Source organism: Cygnus olor, chromosome 2 (assembly GCF_009769625.2).
Source record: "Cygnus olor isolate bCygOlo1 chromosome 2, bCygOlo1.pri.v2, whole genome shotgun sequence".
NCBI classification, from domain to species: Eukaryota; Metazoa; Chordata; class Aves; order Anseriformes; family Anatidae; genus Cygnus; species Cygnus olor.
In genome coordinates, this window is record NC_049170.1 from 41,425,312 (window position 1) to 41,444,834 (window position 19,523).

The 19,523-nt window shown below is 40.6% G+C and overlaps 1 protein-coding gene across 1 annotated transcript in view; it reads right to left on the reverse strand.

Annotated features, from left to right (window-relative positions):
• TOP2B (DNA topoisomerase II beta) overlaps positions 1 to 11,255 on the reverse strand; it is a 64,539-nt gene extending 53,284 nt beyond the window's left edge. Inside the window, exon 1 of the mRNA XM_040550264.1 lies at positions 10,774 to 11,255. Within this exon, the coding sequence (XP_040406198.1) occupies positions 10,774 to 10,836 (63 nt within the window). The 5' untranslated portion in view covers positions 10,837 to 11,255. The remainder of the gene's footprint in view (positions 1 to 10,773) is intronic.
• Between the last annotated feature and the right edge of the window lie 8,268 nt (positions 11,256 to 19,523).

Below are 19,523 nucleotides of genomic sequence, written 5' to 3' on the forward strand. Positions count from 1 at the left end.
TTTTTTTCTTTCTGGTCAAGAATCATTATAAAACAAAGTAGTTTTACTCAACTTTAATTATACAGTTTTTACTAAGACATTGCAGACACCTTTTCAGTGTGCTCCATTTAAATACATCTTATATTTTCAGAGAGCAGGACAGATTTTATTTGTACATTCGTCCAATTATAGCACATCTTGTGTATGCAAAAAATACTCATGTTATAAATACTCAGGATTTAAATATTTAACTTGCATACTACTGAAACACAAGCATACAAACAGAAGCCAAAAAGTATTCAAGACATAAAAAAACACTTTTATACAGAGATGCCAGTGTCAGAAGTCCGCAGAAATGCAGGTCTCCATAGCAGGCCTTTTAAGCTGTGCTGTGCTCTGAAACAGAAGACCAGCTCTGGATCTCTCTTGAACAAGCATTTTCAGAATACAGATGATGTTTACAAGTTCCCCACCTCCCCCCAAAAAAGTCTTGATCACCAAATCCATGACACAGATCCGTGGACACAAATATCCCTCACAGCCATTCCATTATGTTTTCCTAAAAAAAAAAAAAATGCTTTCATCTGCTGAGCTTCTGTTACTTAAGATGCAAGTGTGTAGAGCCAATTTTTTTTTTTTTATTTTTAAATTGAGCAAGCACTAAACTGCAGTGTAGTTAAGCTGACAATCTTTCCAGTATATTTTGGAATTGTCTCAAGAAGTCTTTTGTATTCTGTCCTGTATGGGAGATCTTCACATTGTTGGAGCTCCAATAACACTTTTCAAAACAGCACCAGCTGTTGTTTTATGAGAAACACCCTGAAGAGAATTAACCAAGCATCACATGGGGCTTAAGTCTTCTGCTTCGCAGTAAGTCGGCTTACTTTTTTTTTTTTTTTTTAATTGGTTACCCAATTTTCAGGGTCCGATTTGCGATCTTATTGTGGCCAATTTTTACTTTTTTTTTTTCCCCTTTGACAGCGTTCAACTTCTTCAACATCCTTGCCCCATACAAGACTTTACAGATTCTTGAGTCTTTCAGCTACCCTCCAGGTCAGCCATGAGTGTACATATCCACAAACACATAAGCCAGCAAGATGACCGTGGTTATGTAGTTTTGAATGTGATAACCAAACGCACTGTGCATTCTTCTTTATAGGCATACAGTTACATTTTATACTGTGACCTCAGACATAGCTAGCATCTTAGACTCTTAACAGAGACAGGAGAGTGGTAACTTTATGGGGAAAAAAGTAACAGTTCTCCATTGAGAGCACTTGCTGGTCAGTTGACTACCTCGGACAATCATAGGTGTGATATGAAAACATAAGCAGGTTTTGTCGTGATAACTGCTTTCTCCAGTATGATTTCAATGATTGCAGAAGTTTCTTTTTTGGTTCTGCTATAAATTTACCTAGTAGTGTTTAAAAGCTATATCCACACTTTCCTTTTCTGCCCTCGAGAGTAAGAGCCCAAGCAGCCTTTAATAGGCTACAATTCAACTACAAAACTTTCACTGTCTACAGTCAACCTCCGAGCTCATCTGTTTGGGTTTTGCATCTTCTATCTTCACGTTTTGCAATATTTTTCTTGCAGTCCCTTTTGTTTCTGCTCATAACAGAGCACACATGACATCGCAGATTTTTATTTTTTTAACGAAAACTGGGTCACGTGGTCTTCCTCTGTGTTTTGAAATCCTGTTGAGTCACCATGCTGAGTTTGGTTACCTGTGCTGCAACAGTTGTACTTCAACACGCTAAGTCACCGGACACGTTTGAACTGGACAGTTTGGCAAACCCAGAGAAAAGCTATTCTTATCTAAATAGAGAAGAAAATGTAAGGCTAGAACAAAGAAGGGTAAAGTTTCATCACCAGTTTCGATGTTGCCGTAACTGGGACACACACCTTTACTTTCCTTACTTTATTTAAAGGCTTATTTTTTTTTTAAAGGCTTTTTTTTAAAGTAGCTGAATTTCCCACTGCTGAAAAAAACATGAATTTGAAAATCCTAAAAATGGTTAATCTTTCCTCACTTACACAGACTTAGTACTGTACTAGCCACTGTCTTCTCTTCCACAGTATTAGCTGTTATTCCTAAACAAAAAAAAAAAAAGAAGAAGAAAGAAAGAAGTACTAGAAGACTAGAATACAACTATTTTGGCCATGTACTGTTATTTCTTTAGTCTGCCCAGTCATTCTTTCTTCCCCATGTTAACCTAGCATACAAGTTGTGGTTGATGCAGAGTGGTCATGTTTTGATTTTGTCTTTTGGACATTTGTCCTTAATGCTGTGCTCCGGGCAAACAAAAAAAAAAGAGATCAGACTGAGACAAATAAAATTACAGCATTTACTCCATTGTGAAAGGAAGTTCTCATTGTGCTAATCTTAGCACCGTATTAAATACTTAAGTAGGAAAATTCAAGAATGGCTGTAGATGAACAGAGACGAGACATCAGGATATGAGGTCATCTTCACCTGGGTTTAGTCTATTCTGCCTTAGTCTAGAACTAAGGCATGCACTTGCAAAGATTGTTTTCCTGAAACATAAATGCAGCCCTGGGACATGAGACTTCAGAAAAGCACACTGCTTGTGTCCTACATTTCCTTAAATAAAGTGTAGGATAAGCACATTTAGTGGGACAAGACAGTAGCTTTTGCGTGTAATTAAGCTGTAAAACCTAGGGAGGTTAATTAAGTAACAGAATCCAGGGACATGGTAGATTTTCTGGCACTTACACTTCAAAAAAACCCTACCTCTTCTGAAAACATGTTACACCTCAAAAAGTTATAGGTGTAATATGCTAATTAGTAGGTAGCTCTATGGATAACTTACTGTAGCCCAGTGTTATATACTAGACTGTTACGGCCTCCTGTTGTCTTATAAAGATACAGGATGAATACATTGGTACCTCAACATTTTGCAATTTTCCCAAAGAAAACTCTGACTGAGATACCTCCCACCATGAAAACAAAACGAGGGAGTTTCAAATGAAACCACTTCCCTGCTGTGTTTAACAAATGGTTTGGCTCTCCTCCCAAGATGAAAACACACTAAAGTAACAGTTCCCTGTTAGCAAAGCAAATTTGCATAGACCATTGCATATTGTTGGTGGCATGAACTAAATCTCTCTATTGCATCTTCCCCAAAGATAATGTAAAGAAAAAGTTTCCAGCAAACTCATCCAGAACCAGTCTTGCTCTAGCCTACTAACCAGCTCCTTTACTTTAAAAGGAAAAATAGAAAAAGATAGGAATTTAAACTCCTGGTTTGAACAATTTGGACTCAAAACAACATATTACATCAATGCTTTTTGTGATGTTTCATAGAATGCCTTGAGGATGGTCAGATTTCCCTGTTACAGAAAACAACAGTTAACCACTGCCAAAAATGAAAACTTTTCTTCTCTCCTCCCCTGCTTCTCCATACAGTGGAACCAGAACTGAGCTTACAATAAAATCAGCTCAAGAAGCAAATGGAGCTTTCCCCATATTTTCCATCCACTAGTAGAAACGAGTGGTCTATGGGCCCATTTTTCTGTACAAGCTTACTGGAGAATCAGACATTCTGGTACAAGGAAAAGAACACTTATTAACCATTTATTTTTTCTATTTATCTTGGACTCTTTTGATATAAGAAAGTCACTTTTCTGTGTTATCTTACAGCTCCTGTCATTCTGTTGTGACACGAAAATATTGCTCTTTGCTCTCTCTCTCTCTCTCTCTCCCTGAAGATTCCCTCACAGATTGAGAAAGCTGGCACGTGTTTGTGGCACCTTGCAGACATTTGCCCAGTTCTTCATACATCTGTTCTCAAAACATTCAACATCTTTGATAACGAACAGGAAACCTCGGCCTAGGGCATGTCCACTCATTCAATTAAAGGAAGAGTATCAAACCTGAGCACCTCTTAAGGACGTAAATCTTCCACTAAAGGAGGACAGCTTAATATCTCATTTGCAGTTCTACCTCACATGTGAAGAAAAATCCATACAGAAGATTAAACAATTTTAGCCCTGTTTTGCATCTTTGTTTTTCCTTTTAAGGTAATTTTTAAAATTATATCCGAAGGAAAATACAGCTCTGATGTTTAGATCTAAGCCTTTCAAACACATTCTAACTTAAGCAACCTTTACACTAGCTGTGCTGATGTCCTTTTACTTTGTTGCTAAAAAAAAGTGAATTACTTAGATGTGTACGCTGTAATAAATACGCAGATTTATCATTAAAAATAAAAAATTGGAAGTGGTGCTTTAATTTGCTTTCAGTGGCAAAGTGTATTTATATGTAAATTAGAACTGCATTAAGATGCAGACGGCATTTTAAAATAGCTTTATTAAATGAAACTAGATGAACCGATATCACAGAAAAAGTTCAGCATGCACTTCTGAACATAATTTAAAAGGACTCAGTCCCTAAGAGTAAGAGCACATGTGATCACACTGGAGTTTTGAAACTAGCAGATCTGATCCTCATTTATGGAGGGGTGAGGGTGAAATTTTTCCCTGATTTTCAGATCAGCCCTTTATATACTCATTACTGAACTACCTGAAGAAGAGAGCAAGGAAACATTTTCTGAACCAAAATATAATTTTATATATATAAATAAAGAGTTGATCTATCATTTTACTTCAGAGGAATTATTTTCTCCTATGTTTATAAACAAACATTTGGTATGTTTAATATTTATACCTTCACTGGCTGCTAAATCTTAGGTTTTATTTTAAATTTTACTATTTATTTTTGAAGTTCAGTAAAAACATTTTACATGTCTTGACTTAATATTCACTTCAGTATTTAAATATGGGATATCAACATTAAAATATCTTCTTCTAAGGTACTTGGGTTTCACTACGTGTATTTGAGAGGACACCTCTAATTCTCCAAGCATACAATTTTCAACACAGGCTTCTTCAAACAGTTATCCACATTTAGAACTATGTATTTTTGCTTGATACACTTTTGAAATCTTTGAAAACACCTATATTGAGCATATTGAGCAGAACAATATTTTCTTTGTGAGTGGTGATAAAAAAAATGACCCAAGTTGAAAAAAAAAAAGTTTTCATTTCCAAGTTCTCTCCATATATTTCACATCAGCTTTGGTGGTAGTGAGCTTTTTTGCTTGCTTAGTTTTTGTCTGCACTCCCTCCCTACCCCGCCCCCCCCCAGGGCAAAATCTATGACAGAAACCTTAAGAGTCATATTTGATGCTTTTAATTAATTGAAATATAAATGTGTATTTGAAGACAGCTTTTGCACATAGGCACAGTTCACACACAAGTTAAAAGTCTACTTTTGGAAAACAAGGTTTATGAACATTAGACACTAGATTTAGGTTTGCAAAAAGTTATGGTTTAAACTGCCTACCTTAGGCTACTTATATGCTCTTTTACTGGAAAGGTTACTTTATCCATCTAAACAGTGTAATTTTAGCTCACATCTAATGCAGTATGGTTAGCACGGAAATTTTACATACACACACAAATCTAGACAGACCGACCATTAACAGAGGGCACGTACTTGAATGTACACCTTCCCCTGACAAACACTTAACCTTCCATGCATTTTCCTTTAACCACCTTTCCCTCCAAGATATACATACCTTCCTAGAGTTCATTACGATTCTGTTAGTCCCTCACTTCCAGGCATTCAGCATTCTCTCACTGATGCTGTAAGAAGTCTTTCTCCCAGCACAGAGCACACGGGGTGAAGGTGCATAATATTAAGCTGCAAGTCTGGCTCAGCTGCAGTCACAAAGAGGTCGCCCTGATCTTATTCCATCACCAAGTCTCTGCCTAGCATCATCTCCATTACATCTTTGACCCTGCATTATTTAGCTGTCTAACAAGAAGACGACTAAAGTATTTCACTGGATGGTTGTGCGGAGAGTAGAGGATAAGAGGTAACAACGTTCTCTTCTGGCAGGCAAGCCGTAACATCTGATGAATCAGAACAATTGCATCCGACTTGCCAAAGCAAGCCACAAACATTTTCCTCTAGTGCTAGAATATCCAAGTGAACCATCACACCTCTTTGCACCTCTGCTTTCTTAAGGGCACCAGAACCAGAAAAATCAACAGAAGCAGAAGGAAATGCAGCTCCCCCTTGACTGCTGACAGACTACACTGCTCCAGAACACCCACAAACTGCATTAGGTTTAATAAAACGTAGCAGTACCATTCTGAGGTCAGACCTCCCTTCCATTGCATAACATGGTAAAAAGGGGAAGAAAGCAAAAACACAAACCACAGGTCTTTGGACAGCGTTATAACAAAATAAAAGATAGATGCTTATTAAAAGCAAGAGACCAATGAATCAATGCACGGCAACAGCTGAAGACCTCTTTTCCCCTGGAGACACCACAAGGTGCCAGGGGAACGATAAGAAAGTAACTAATGGTATACACAGTTACAAGAACTGTCCTAGGCATAGCTTCAGCCACGGGAGAAACAGAATGCTTGATCCAGGTTAAAAAATAAATAAATGGAAAGAATAGAAAGATCATTCTGAACTTTAACCTGGGTTCTATAAAGGCAACTAAAAAGGTCTAGAGGCTAAGGGTAGGAACTTCAACCACTTTTTCCTGCTTTTGAACAGAATAAAGTGATAATAAATGGCAATTAAAAGAATAAAAAACTGTTTACATCTGGTTCCTCTCTAGGATGGTGCGTTAATTTTTAAAATGTGAGGATATGATCAGGATTTGGTCTTACTACTAGTCATGTTTGCTTAACTGTACTTCAGGCAGGCAGAACTCTGTTGGCTGACAGGACTAGACTTACATAGACTCACTGCAGGGACAGAAGAAGGGAACTCCTGTCTTGTTCCACTCAAAAGCCTCTGTTCCTAGACAGGGTGTCGGATGGAGTACATACAGCAGCAGTGCGCAGGTACTTGTGGAAGGAGAAAACCTAGCCAGATTTCAGATGGAAAAGCTTACCCATGAAGTTAGAAACCACCTAGTTCAGAAACCTCGGGAAGCAAATTATGGCCTATCACTGGACACTATCAGGCATTATTCAGACAAAGATTTGTTTTAATTCTCTTGAAACAAATTACTAACAGCTAAGTCAAACTATTGAAAGCTAATCCTTTATTACAGTTCAGAGTATTTGTTTCCAAATGAAGTGATAAAAGAGAGACAAGGACCCTTTAACAGAGGTTTGGTGTTTTTTTTGTTGTTGTTGTTTTGAGTGTAATGTCCTCTCTATTGCATAGATGTTCTTTGTGTTTTGTAAACCGAAAGTTATTGTCAGTGTTAACTCTGGAACTATTGAGAAGTGCTAATAGCAAATATTTAAATAATTTAAATTCATCTATCTTTTCACTTACAGGTAAGTTATTTATTCAAGCCACGTATGAACCAGTTAAAACCAAACTGGTATACATATCATTGCCATTCTACTCTTTTCAAGGAACACATAGATCTATGGTAGAAACTTTTTTTAAAAAGTCACATTAATGCTTAGCATATATTCACATTAAGCTAGCGTTTCCTAGAAGTGTTTCCTTCACAAAGAGCTGGAAAATGGAAGTGGTGTTTGAAGTCTTCAGCTATTTTCAGGACTCTCAGCTTTTATTTATACGGCTCACGTAGCTTTTAGGGTCAAGAAGAAAGCCTTGAAAACATTCCCACAAGTTACTGCGAAAGTATTGCTTGTTTGAAACCACTTCAATGGTTGTGTGCGCGTTACCACTGCATCAGAGCAAACACACCTCACAGAGTTACTTGAAATTATTTCACTTGGACAATACAGGGAATATTTAAAAAAGCACTATTACTGTACCATTACAGCTCATTTCCAGTTGTCCCTAAACACAAAGAAAGGGTGAAGATAAGAATGGCTTGTTTTGTTTAAAGCAAGTTTTTCTAGCATTATAAAGTGTCATTATGTTTACCAACAGAAACTCCTCTACTTTACAGATCAATGCTTTTGTAACTAACTCATAACACAACTTAACATGTTTCTGGGTGACCTTTGGAGATCATCCACAAAAAATAACTAATGTAAAACTGTTGGTTGAAACTCCACCTTTTATCAACTATTACAGCATTACGGGGGCAGTGGGAGCTGCAAGTACACTCAATCAGCTGGGCAACAAAAACACTCCTCAAAAAATAACTAGTACAATTTATAAGTTTGAAGTTATCCTAGTTTGTTTTCAGTTTTATAACAATATACAGTTTTCCTAATAAACTTTTTAAATGGGTGTACTCTCATGGGCGCCTATCACCAAGAGTTGTGCCTGCTTCCCAGCCCACCACTGCTAGTTACATTTCTTCAGGTTCTGTTACTAAGCTAAGCTACTAGGTAGCTAAAAATGAATGACTAGCTGTTTGTTTCCACAGCCACATAATTCATCTTGCCTCTAAAAGAGAAAGTAGGTATCACCTGATACTTGTAGGACATTCCAGTAGGAAATTCACTCCAAGGTAAGTTCTGTACCTTAAAGAATACCTTAACTCTTTCAAAACTGTACAATTCTTTCCTACGTAGTTGAACCTAAGAACAAGAACACTGTTTAAACCACAATCAAAGCCAAAATTACATAGACAACTCTTAGTAAGATGTGAGAACCAGGTTACACATCTACGATTTGCTAATTTGAAATACAAACTACCACCAGATTAATTTTTAAACATGTTCCCCCCTCTTCAGAGCTTAGACTTATTTCTGTTCCTCTTCAATTGTTTAACTCCTATGGTCTTAAAAAGAAACCACTAACAATAGAAATACATTATTCAGAAAATAAGCATCCTGATTGTTTCACCACAGTAATATAAAGCCTAAAAAAAACCCTCAAGGTAGTTTCAAAAGAGCTTAAAATCAAATAGCAAGTACCTACATATCCAGCAGACGTAGGCCAAGCAGACTGAAACCAGAAGACTGAAACTGTCCGTAATTGTCCACAACTCTGTACATCTCAACCTCAAGGCCAGCATATCGTACCTACACATAAACCAACATCTGCACCATTTTTTCCACCTAACACACTAAACCGACTGCTAATCACTGCCCCAGTATTGCTCTTCTGTATGCCACTATTCTATAGTTGACAGAAAACGGGTTTAGCGTTAGGAACTGCCTCAGGGGTCCTACCTTCAGCATTTAAGATGCACATAAGAGAAAGAAACAAAGCCTTATGGCTTTCTGAACAGAGTCAACACAGGGTCTTAACTAAGATCTAATTATTTCTCCACAACCACTGTGATAGGACAAAAACACTTTATTCTTTACTGCTTTTAGAGAAGGAAGAGTCCAATTACTTCCAATTGTAGAAAACCGTTGACTCACCATACTTTCATCCCCATTAGACTCAAGAACGTTCATTAAAAATGCCTACTCAGTGATTTCCACACTTCATTCTGCAGTTTTCTATATGAGGTGTAAAACTTTCAATTACTCGTCCAACCTATACTGTAGAAGCCTTAATTCTGAAGGGCTAACCAAAGACCAGATGATAAAGATCACACAGTATTGCAGAAAGGAAAGTAGAACAATTTTAGCTTCTTTACTTAGGCTGTTCCCATATCTAAACTGTCTAATTTCAAGTGACACACCCAGAAACGTACTCATTTTTATATACCTTTTCATGCTGCAAGCTTCTTAAAATGAAAGAGAATTAACAACATAAAATGCAATAATTAGAGCCACAGAAGTCACCCACCATCAGAATACATAGGATTTGTTCACCTCAGTAATGCATTTGTGTTTTTTTCCCCAAGAGCTCAAAGATGCAGAAAGACACAACAGAAGAACAAGTTTGTTCATTACTCTTTTAAACAAGACTTCTTAAAGTTCCTAACTCCATAAAGCACATGCATCTGATTAAAGACACAGCTACCTCACCATCCATCAAGATGCACCATCTTTTTTTACTTCACCATTAAATAAGTTACCCCATTTTGAACTCCACATCCAGAAAGCAAGAGGCAGGGAAGTTACTGATTGGATGAACCAGACCCCTTCAGGGCATCTTTGCTCCTCCTTCCCACTACCACCACAGACCCGCACAGCGTCCCTCAGTGCTGTACGCCAAGGCCAATACCCTCAAAAGACTTCAGAACTTTTCAGAGTGATTCACTAGTCCTAGAGGCACTTATCACCTGCACCCTCTCAAGTCTTATTACTGCTGTTTGATCCATGAAAAGCAGTTAAAGAAACAAAAAAAAGAAAACAAACAGACCCCCACCTTCTCAGCCCTGTTATAACGTGGTACCTTGTGGAAGACAATGAAGTTTAACTCCAAGGTACAACTTAGCGCACACAGCTCCAGCCTTCTGAACGCCTCATTACCCACCCCCAGAACTTTGGGGCTTCATCTTTGACTTGTGAAAGAGGCTGGGATCAAAGCCCGACCCCTTCGGTAGCCCACAAAGGCTTCATGGTGCTGCAGGACCGAGAAGCAGCAACTGCGACTTGTACAGGGCGACAGACAGCTCGCTTGAGAGAGGGACCGCTTCACAACGCCGCTACCGAGCGATCCCCTCCGAGGCAGGGGTCTCCTTCCTCCCTCCCTGCCCACAGACCGATCTCCCCCCTGCAGCCCCGGCACCCCGAGGAACCCCCCCGGGGCTGTCAGCCCCCTCCTGTGACCCAGGGGCCAACCCGGGCACCTTCCCTCAGCCCGGACCCCCACAGAGCGGCTGTGCGGGCTGCCCCTTCACGCAGGCCCTCGCTTGCTTCCTCGTTTAAAAACCGGCCCACACACACAAGGGACGCAAAAAAGAAACAAAACCCAGACAACAAAAAAAATCACCTCAACAACTCACTCCCCCCCCCCCAACTTACCACCCAAGTCAGTCCCCCGCTGCCTCCTCCTCCGCCACCTCCTCCTCCTCCGGACTTTGCCATTTTCCGCCCGTCTCTCCTCAGGCGACGCGAAGGCGGCAGCCGAGAGGGCCGGCCCCAACGCCGCGCCGCGCCTCACCCCGCGACCCGGCCCCGGCCCCGGCCCGGGCCCCGCGGCCCCCTCAGCGCCCTCCCGCAGCCCCGACACCCGCAGCCCCCGGGCCCGGCCCCTAGTTCATGCCGGGGCCGAGCGGAAACCCAGGCGGAGGAGGCTGAGGAGGGAAGGGCAGCGGCGGGGCCGCGCCGCACGCACAAAAGCGCCTCCCCGCCCCAACTGAAGGCCGGGCGGCAGCAGAGAGCCCGGCCGAGCCTGGCGGCTCGCGCTGCCCTCAGTGCCCGACCGCCGCTCCCCTCACGCCGCCTCAGCCCCGCCGCCTCCCCCCACCGCCACAAAGGCCCGGCGCGAGGTTAATAACAAAATGCCCCCCTCACGCCCCGCCCCCGCGCGCGCACCCGCCCGCGCGTGCCCGCGCACCCCCCCCCGCTCCCCTCACGCACGCACGCACGCCCCGCCCTCCCTTCCCCTCGCCTCCCCGGCCCCACTGCCCCCCGCCGCCCCCGGTGCCCAGACAATGGCGGGCCCCGGCCGCCGCCACAGCGCCGCCGCCGGACCGGGCTGCGCCCCCCCCCCCCACCGCCGCCACCGGAGCCCTGTCCCCGCGCCCAGCCGCCAATCACGCGTCGGGTGCGGGGCTCGCTGCGAGGGCCGCCGGCCAATGGGAAGGGGCGGCCGGCGGGGCCGCGGTGTACGTCACTGCGGGTGGCAACAGGGAGGAAAAGCCGCGGCGCCGCGCGGGGGCGCTGGCGCGCGCCGCGAGGGAAGGGGCGGGGCGTAAGGGCCGCGGCCTCCCCCGGCCCCCTCCCCTCAAGGCCCTTGAGGGGAGGCGCTGGGGGTCGGGGTCGGCACGGCCCCCTTTTCCCGTTTCCCCCATTTTTGGGGGGCTCCTGAGCATCCCCGTGTCCAGTCCCCCTTCAGCCAGCCCCGCCTCGCCTTCTTGTAGGGTCATGTAACGAGGCACCCCGTTCCATACATGCTACACAATCCTTTTCCAAAACATTTGTCATTTTGGTGAAAACAACCACCACCACCAAATAAAATGTCGCACGGTGCGACTTAGCAGCTGCTTCCACCACCAGAGCTTGAAATTCGTCTTATTTGGGGTCTGGGCATGAAAAATATTTACAGTTCAAGACACTTTCGCTTTCCGCCAGAAGCAAAATTAAACAAATATTGCGGCCGTAGGTTTTTGACAGGCTTAAGGAAATGTGTCACAAGATGCAGCTTCCCAATTAGTGATTTTCATTCTGGTGTGTGAAACGCAGAAGCCCTCCCCTCAGCTCCTTGGATTGCTCCCACAGCAAAGTCACAAAAGGAGGGGGTAGTAGCAGCCCTGCATCCCACTTGGTAGACAAATTGATATCCGAAGAGCATAATTTCAATTGAATAGTAATAATGTAAAGGTTTTCCTTCACAGAATGCTTTTTTGAAGTAGTGAAAAGGTTGGAAACTGAGCAGCTGCTTTTGAGGAGGCAGTCGTAATGTTCAATTACGCCTCAAGGGAAGGATCAGAAGAATTTATAGTAAATATAGCTTATTTAGCATAATTTTACTCTGTCAGTTTCTAAGGAACCTGCTAAACTATATCTAAGTGCTGCACAGGGATTACAGAAAATAATGGCATCTGCCTAGCGTGGACAGTACGTTATCTATTCCAGCCCCGTTTTACTGCAGCTCCATGTGCCCCTGAGCTGCAGCCTAGGTTTTCTTCTACTTGGGCAAGATAAGAAAGAGTGTTTCTTGCAGAACAAGAAGGTAGCACTCACGGGGCTCTGCCTAGTGCTTCAGGGTTGGACTTGCTGATTAGAATTGTTTTTTTTTCTAATTCTCAAATATGTACATAGGACCCGGTACAATGAAGTAGGTTTAGTGAACCAGGGTAGCTACAGTGAGTATCAGGAGGACTAGAAGAAATAGCACGAGTGCATCTGTTCCAAGCTTTTTGCATTGGTAGAAAACCACTAATATATGCAGTAGAAATAGAACAAGTCACAGACATGAGTGTACTCACTTCTCATTAGCTCCAGCTGTTTAGTAAATAGGCTGTTCTCAGCATGGGAAGTGTGTTTTTTTGTACTCATTTATCTTGAGCCAAGCTTTAGATAGCGATCTAGCTTGAAGACAGCCAATTCTATATAGGTTACAGAAAGACAGAGGGAGTTTCTTTTTGGCAGTTGTTGATCTTTGAATGTGCATGGTCAGACATGCTCAGTCTATGTGTCACGCTGGAATAAATATAGGAGGTGAGGCTGAAGTTCCTCCAAGCATTTTCTTTACACACCTTTGAAATTATTTTGTCCAAGTTGCTTTTCATTTAATTCTCATCCTATCCTACGCTACCTGTGAGAATGTGGACGTAGCCCAGCATGTTACTGGCTTATTGTTTATATTGATTTTATCCGTAATAGGTATGTGTGTATGTTGAGTGGTTGTATTCCTCGCCACGCAGGAAGGTATGACAAAGTTCTTAGGAGTGTACAGACAGCTGCCTCCATGGATTTCAGAGGTGAAGAAGTGAGACTAGACCATTCATTGTGATTCCTGCTAAAACAAACAGAGTTAAATTTAAGCATGAATTGAATTTAAGCACCATAACATTTTGATAAGAGTGGGATTTCTTTGCTGGATGCCACCTGCCCCAGTCACATCCTATCAGTTTTTGTGAAATACTTTACATTTACAGTGTGACATGTTAAATTAATAATCCCTTTGAGATGATATACACAAAATTCCTCTTTAAATTCATCAGTTTTTCTCCCAGCTGAAGACCATAACATGAATAGAAATACCCTACAGATTTTCATTACAATTGTCTACTTACACCAGCATCACTAGTGGTTTCAGTATTTGTTTTTAGTAAGCAAAATATTTAGTGTAATATTACTTTGTGTATAATTACTTTATGCACAGATTTTTCCTTGCCCTCATTCCCATTCTTTTTACTCAAGTCTAAAGTGCAGCCTGTAATTACTTTAGCATTAAGACAGCCGTATGTATGATCTATAAATACTTTGATTGCAAATGATTTGCTGTTTCTATTTAAGTTTGCTTGCTGTTTAATAAAAACTTCTGTTTCTCTGCAGCTTTTCAGGCACCAGAATTAAAGGGCATAAAACTTGCCTATTTGTGAAACCATGTACACTTATCCACTCTGAGTGGACTCTTATCCACATGCTCAGATACAACCACCTACCTAAATAAGTGACCACGGCTGTCAGTTTTCTGCAAACCACACAGGAAAAAAGGTGTAACTTGCGATTTTGATCTAAAATACTTATGTAACTAAGTTGATGTGCATGACGCTATACATTTCACATCATATATAGTTGTGATAAGGTATAAAACAATGCATATTGTAATATCAAACGTTTACATTTGTAAGAAAGTAAATTGTATTTTCTACAGCATTTTAAAATTTCATCATGATTCGTTAACATTTGCCAAATAACCAATAAATCTTTGAGTAGGATTGTGGTAGTACACCATGATGGTTATCAACACACTCATACTGCCTTAGCTCTGAATGAATTTCAGGCCACAGTTCCACGACAATTAAGAAGAGTCTTCCTATTGCTGGATCATCCAACAACATCAGCTTCTTTCCAAAAGGGATTATCTTTTTGACTAAGGCATGTAGTTTTGTTCCTAGCAGTTCACTCAAGACTCTTTGGGCAAAAAAATGGAAGTGGTGATTAATCTTTACCTAACAAGACTCTTCTTGCCCCTCGAAAGTCCCTGTTAATAGTGTGTTTCTCCAGCCTTCCAGCCAGGAGAAATCCATGATGTATCCAGAGTGGGTATCAAGGCTGCTTGCTGATGGCAGAAAGTCACATCTACTCATTCAAGGGATGGCAAGAAGGTGACAGAGTCGATCCTATGTAGGGCACGTGGACTTGTCGAAGCCATGGAGAGAAGTGATGACTGATGGAGCCAACAGAAAAGCCCACTAAGCTTTCATTCTGGGAAATGTCTAAAAAGATGGTATTTTGCTCTCCTGAGCTAAAATTCAGTCACCTCTGATACAGTCTCTAGTTTGATACATGATTAGCAATTATGGGGGGGAAATGGAAAGGGCAACCTTTCATGCATAGCTTTGTTTTACCACCAGTTGTGACTGGAATCGATGACTATGTCAGGATGTGCATTTGCATTTCCCTTCTCAAAACTGAGTTGTGTGGTTCTTGTGGTAATCCGAGAAGAGGAAAGTATCAGGGCAGACCGTAGAGAGGCAGATGGTACAGCCTCCACCTGGAGCCACTGAGACAGAGCCTGTCATTAAGTTGTGGCCACTGCACCCACAGAGCTTATGCTGAAGCCAAAGTGAAAAGGAAGAGGTGGCCACAAGTTTCTGAATATTTGGATAAGTCAAGATCCGAGGCAAAGATAACAAAAAAAAAGTTGAGTGAATGTGTGGTGAACATCCAAGTGGACAAGGAATGAGGATAGAAGATGTCAAAGAACAATACGTCTGAGCATAGGAAGTGGGTAAGACAAAAACAAGGAACTATTAAAAAAATTTGGGCTAACTATGAAAGGTCCAATCAAACACACAACAGCAGAACCACAGAAAGTCAGACAGTTTGAAGTTACCTATCCCACAAATTACTGAACAACCCCTTTGAGCAATTTTGTGTTGGCAGCTTGAGTTTATACTGGGTCAGTGCTTTGAATCACTAGACCATGACATTTTTGTTTTGGTACCTGATGCCTTAAAATTTGAATTACAATCTTATAGCCCACAGCCCAGGGAATGTGCTAACTGTGTGCTTCTGAAAATTACGGAACGGTTTATCTAAAAAAGGAAGTTTATACAAGAATATTATAGTTGTGAATAATCTTTTCTAGCTGACTGAAGCTGTTTGTTTTTCCAGCAACCTGTTTACTAAAATTTCCATTTGCTCAAATGTATTGTTTCAGATCACCTGTGTCAGTAGACAATTCTAAGACTTTTGAGAATAAATTCTTCAAAAGTCTTTGAGGAAGTGATTACAAAAATCTGATGTGTACTTGAATAATGTACGCAAGACTCAGCCACCTACTTAAACTTTAGCATTATCTGAATTTACAAATCCCTAGCAATTACTTGTTTCAGATCAGTTATGCAACAGTTTCTCAAGTGGCATAACTTGTAACAGAACTCAGCACCAGCAGTTCCTATATATTTCTGAGAGTTGTGTAATTCAACAGCTCAGAAGATCAGACTAGCTGTGTTTAAAAACAGTCATGCTAGCTGCTTCACGCACTTTTCAATTTTCATTGGAAGTTCATATTAAGCAAAGAAGATCAGAAATGCATTTAAAAGATTTTGTTAAACCTTTGGGTCCTTTAATATTTTGGTATTTCTGTCTTACGCATTTCTCCCTGTGATAACACAAAACTGTCTTTAGTCATTTGTTTCTATGGTGTGTTTTTTTCCTGCTCAGCATTTAATTATTGCAGTTCTTGTTAGAACAGGTAAAAGAAAATACCAAATGCAGTAACATAAATAGGTTTTTGTGTTTGGGCTATGATCTCCTGTTCTATTTTTATCCAAACATTTTTTTTATCTTTGCCCACCACCTAATTTATATTGTTTCCATTTACCTGTGTATATCCATCATGCTCCTTAGTGCTCTCCTGTTCTTCTTCAAGAAAACAAAAATCACATTACCTCAGTCAGTATTTGAAGTAAAAACATCCAGATCAGTGGCTTTTACATGCATCTTGCTCACTATTGCTGTAGCCATTGCTGGTAGTGGTAGCAGAAGTTGCTGCAGCAACAGCTTTCAATATTGGCCAGGACAATGTGTTGACTACTCAGGAATTATTTAGGCAACACTTTGCTACAGCACATGTGTAATAGAATTTGGGAATCTCGGTCTAGGTCATCTTCAATCCAACGTGGCTTACAAGAGCATCTCTCCTTTTCTGAGAACCTCAAAAAGCTGAATCCTGATCACATTTCTTTTTTAGATTTGGGATTCCTGTCTGTCACCTGTGAGAAGGACGAAAACAATCTTAAGTGACATTGAATACATGTGCTTAAATGCTTACCGAATTCATTTAATGTTCTAAGAGAAAGTTCTTCCCCTATGTGATATGTTAAAAGTAACTTGGTTTGATATGAACGTACCCATTTTGTTTAACCCAAAGAAGCATTAGCCCTTATTTTATACATTTCCTTTTGAAATCTACTGTGCATTTAATTTATAGTACAGTAAAGAAAAAAAATGTTCTTCACTGATGCAGTTCTTTTAGAATTTTCTTATATTTCTTGCAAACAGAGGTAAAGAACCTTAAAAAGTACTGTCTTTTACTTTTATGCTTACTGTCAGACCTAAATATGAAAAAAGCCAGCATATCTATTTTTGCAGCAAACTATTGATCATTTTACAATAATTGTACTCTACATTTTTTAAACTAATTTTGCAAAGAGCTACGCAGTGATATACTGTGCCCTTATATAACAGCTAAAACATTTTCTTGCACTTTGTCTTGTAGTAAACTCGTGTTGAAGTTGTTAGCATTCTGCTATACAATGGATGCAATAACAACTCACCTTTTTGAGTTGGTTGCCTTTCACTGAGCTTTGTTATTCCACATATGCTCTTCTGCTGGAACCTTTTATATCAAAAAGCCTTTGAAGAGTGGGAGTAGCTCATTAAATTTATCTGGAAGTGGTGTGGTTTCTTTTACAGTCGGCTTTTACTGCTCACATAGTTTTATTTTCAGGTAGTAAGTGCTATGAATTTTTCAGATTTTCATGAAAAGGAAAGACATACTACCCAGCAATTTCCAACACAGTATCAACTTCCATTCCATTCAACATTTTTCTTCTTTTAATGTCTTTTCAAAAGTTAGAAAATGCAATTTATATATCTATGTGTTTTCTATTTTTGGAAACTTTATTTGACACTAAGTATTAAAATCCTCTTTATCTTGTAACAAGTTCTAAAAAGTTAGTTCTTTACACATAGCCACTGATATTCTTACAGGTTCTATAGTGACATACTTTTAGAGTCATATCATATACTCTACTGAACATGCCATTTTTTTGCTGAGTTCATTTCTTTCGTGACCCATAACATGGAAGTATGGAAGCTCCTTTTTTACTTAACATCTTACCCTTTGAAAAAGCATCTGTTAGTTCCAAGCACATGCATTCCTTAGGTTTTTTGTTGTTTGTTTTGCCAGTTACTTATAATTTTCTATAATTCAAAATATTCTGGACTCGGTTCTCTGAGATATAAGCAATGATGATGAAGGAGCACACTAGCATAAAGACTGAAAAGACAATGAAATTACTTGAAGTCACAGAATAAGAGATTATTTATATGTATTTGTGTATTTATATTGTTCTTTGTGAAGTTTCATTCTCAAAATATAACACAATCTTTCTAGTCAGAACAATTTTTCTCCCAAATAATGAAAGCTACTAATTTTGAGTTGCTGTACAGAAGTGAAGAAAACTCGAACCAAAAAACCAAGCTGTTCTTTTCTGATAGTTTTTGTTAATGTAGAACATTTTTTTGTTACAATACTGGTAGAGCTCAGTAAAGCCCTAACAGTGTCAACACTCGGAGTACCCTGAAGTCAGAGCACAGTTACAGGCAGCAGCGGCAGGCACGTTAACCAACCCATGGGAACGCAGCACAAGCTACAACAATCAAACATAACCCAAGGCACATACTCCCGCTCTCAGTTGCTTAACCAAACCAGCATGACTGCTTTCAGCCATGGAGCTGAACGGCTGCACAGCGTGGCACAGCACGCAGCGCTCCCCAGCCTGCCATCTGAATAAACATGCTCCCACCGAGCACACCCACTGAACGCAGCACTCCCAAGCCTCTCTCCAGCTTCCATTTAATGTTTAAATCTTCCTTGAGAATTTATAATCGCTTATCAAATGCTACATTTCACGATCAGGATTGCAATATCTGTCATCCCTGATCTATGCTACTCCCATGCTATTCACAGAACCATTGAATGCTTTGGGTTGGAAGGGACCTTCAAGACCATCTAATTCCAACCCCCTGCCATGGGCAGGGACACCTCCCACCAGACCAGGTTGCCCAAAGCCCTGGGGGCTGCTCCATGATTGGTAAAGTTGGTGCTACCTGCAGGGCTGTTAACCACGCCAGGGCCATGCCTTGCTTAACATGTTCTGTAAGAGAAGATGCAAGATGAAGATGCAAATAAGTGGAAATACCTTTTACATTCCCCCTAAATTAATTAGCATGTTAATGGGTTGGATGCTGTGCTTTGCACTTTTACTCCCACAGGTCTTTGCAGATTATGGAAAGCAATAGTTAATCCTTCAAAAAGACATGAAATTAAAATATATGTCCCAATTCCATATTTTTGGTTGCATCATCCTATGGCGTTAAATTGAAAGTTTAACTCTCAATTCCTTATAACAGACATCTGTAGCACAGCATGCAAACATAACGCACAATCCTTCATTTGCTTCTTCAGGTTTTTGCTGCATCTTCTACAGCTGTCCTTCCTGTGATGTTTCTATGATGCGTGAGGAATAATTTTCCCCCAAAGTAAAATCTGCTAATCTAATTCCGTAGGGAACTTCACTGCCATTTTCAACTATGTACGTAAACATACTAAAACATTAGGTTCTTAGCTTCCTGGTCTTAATGTA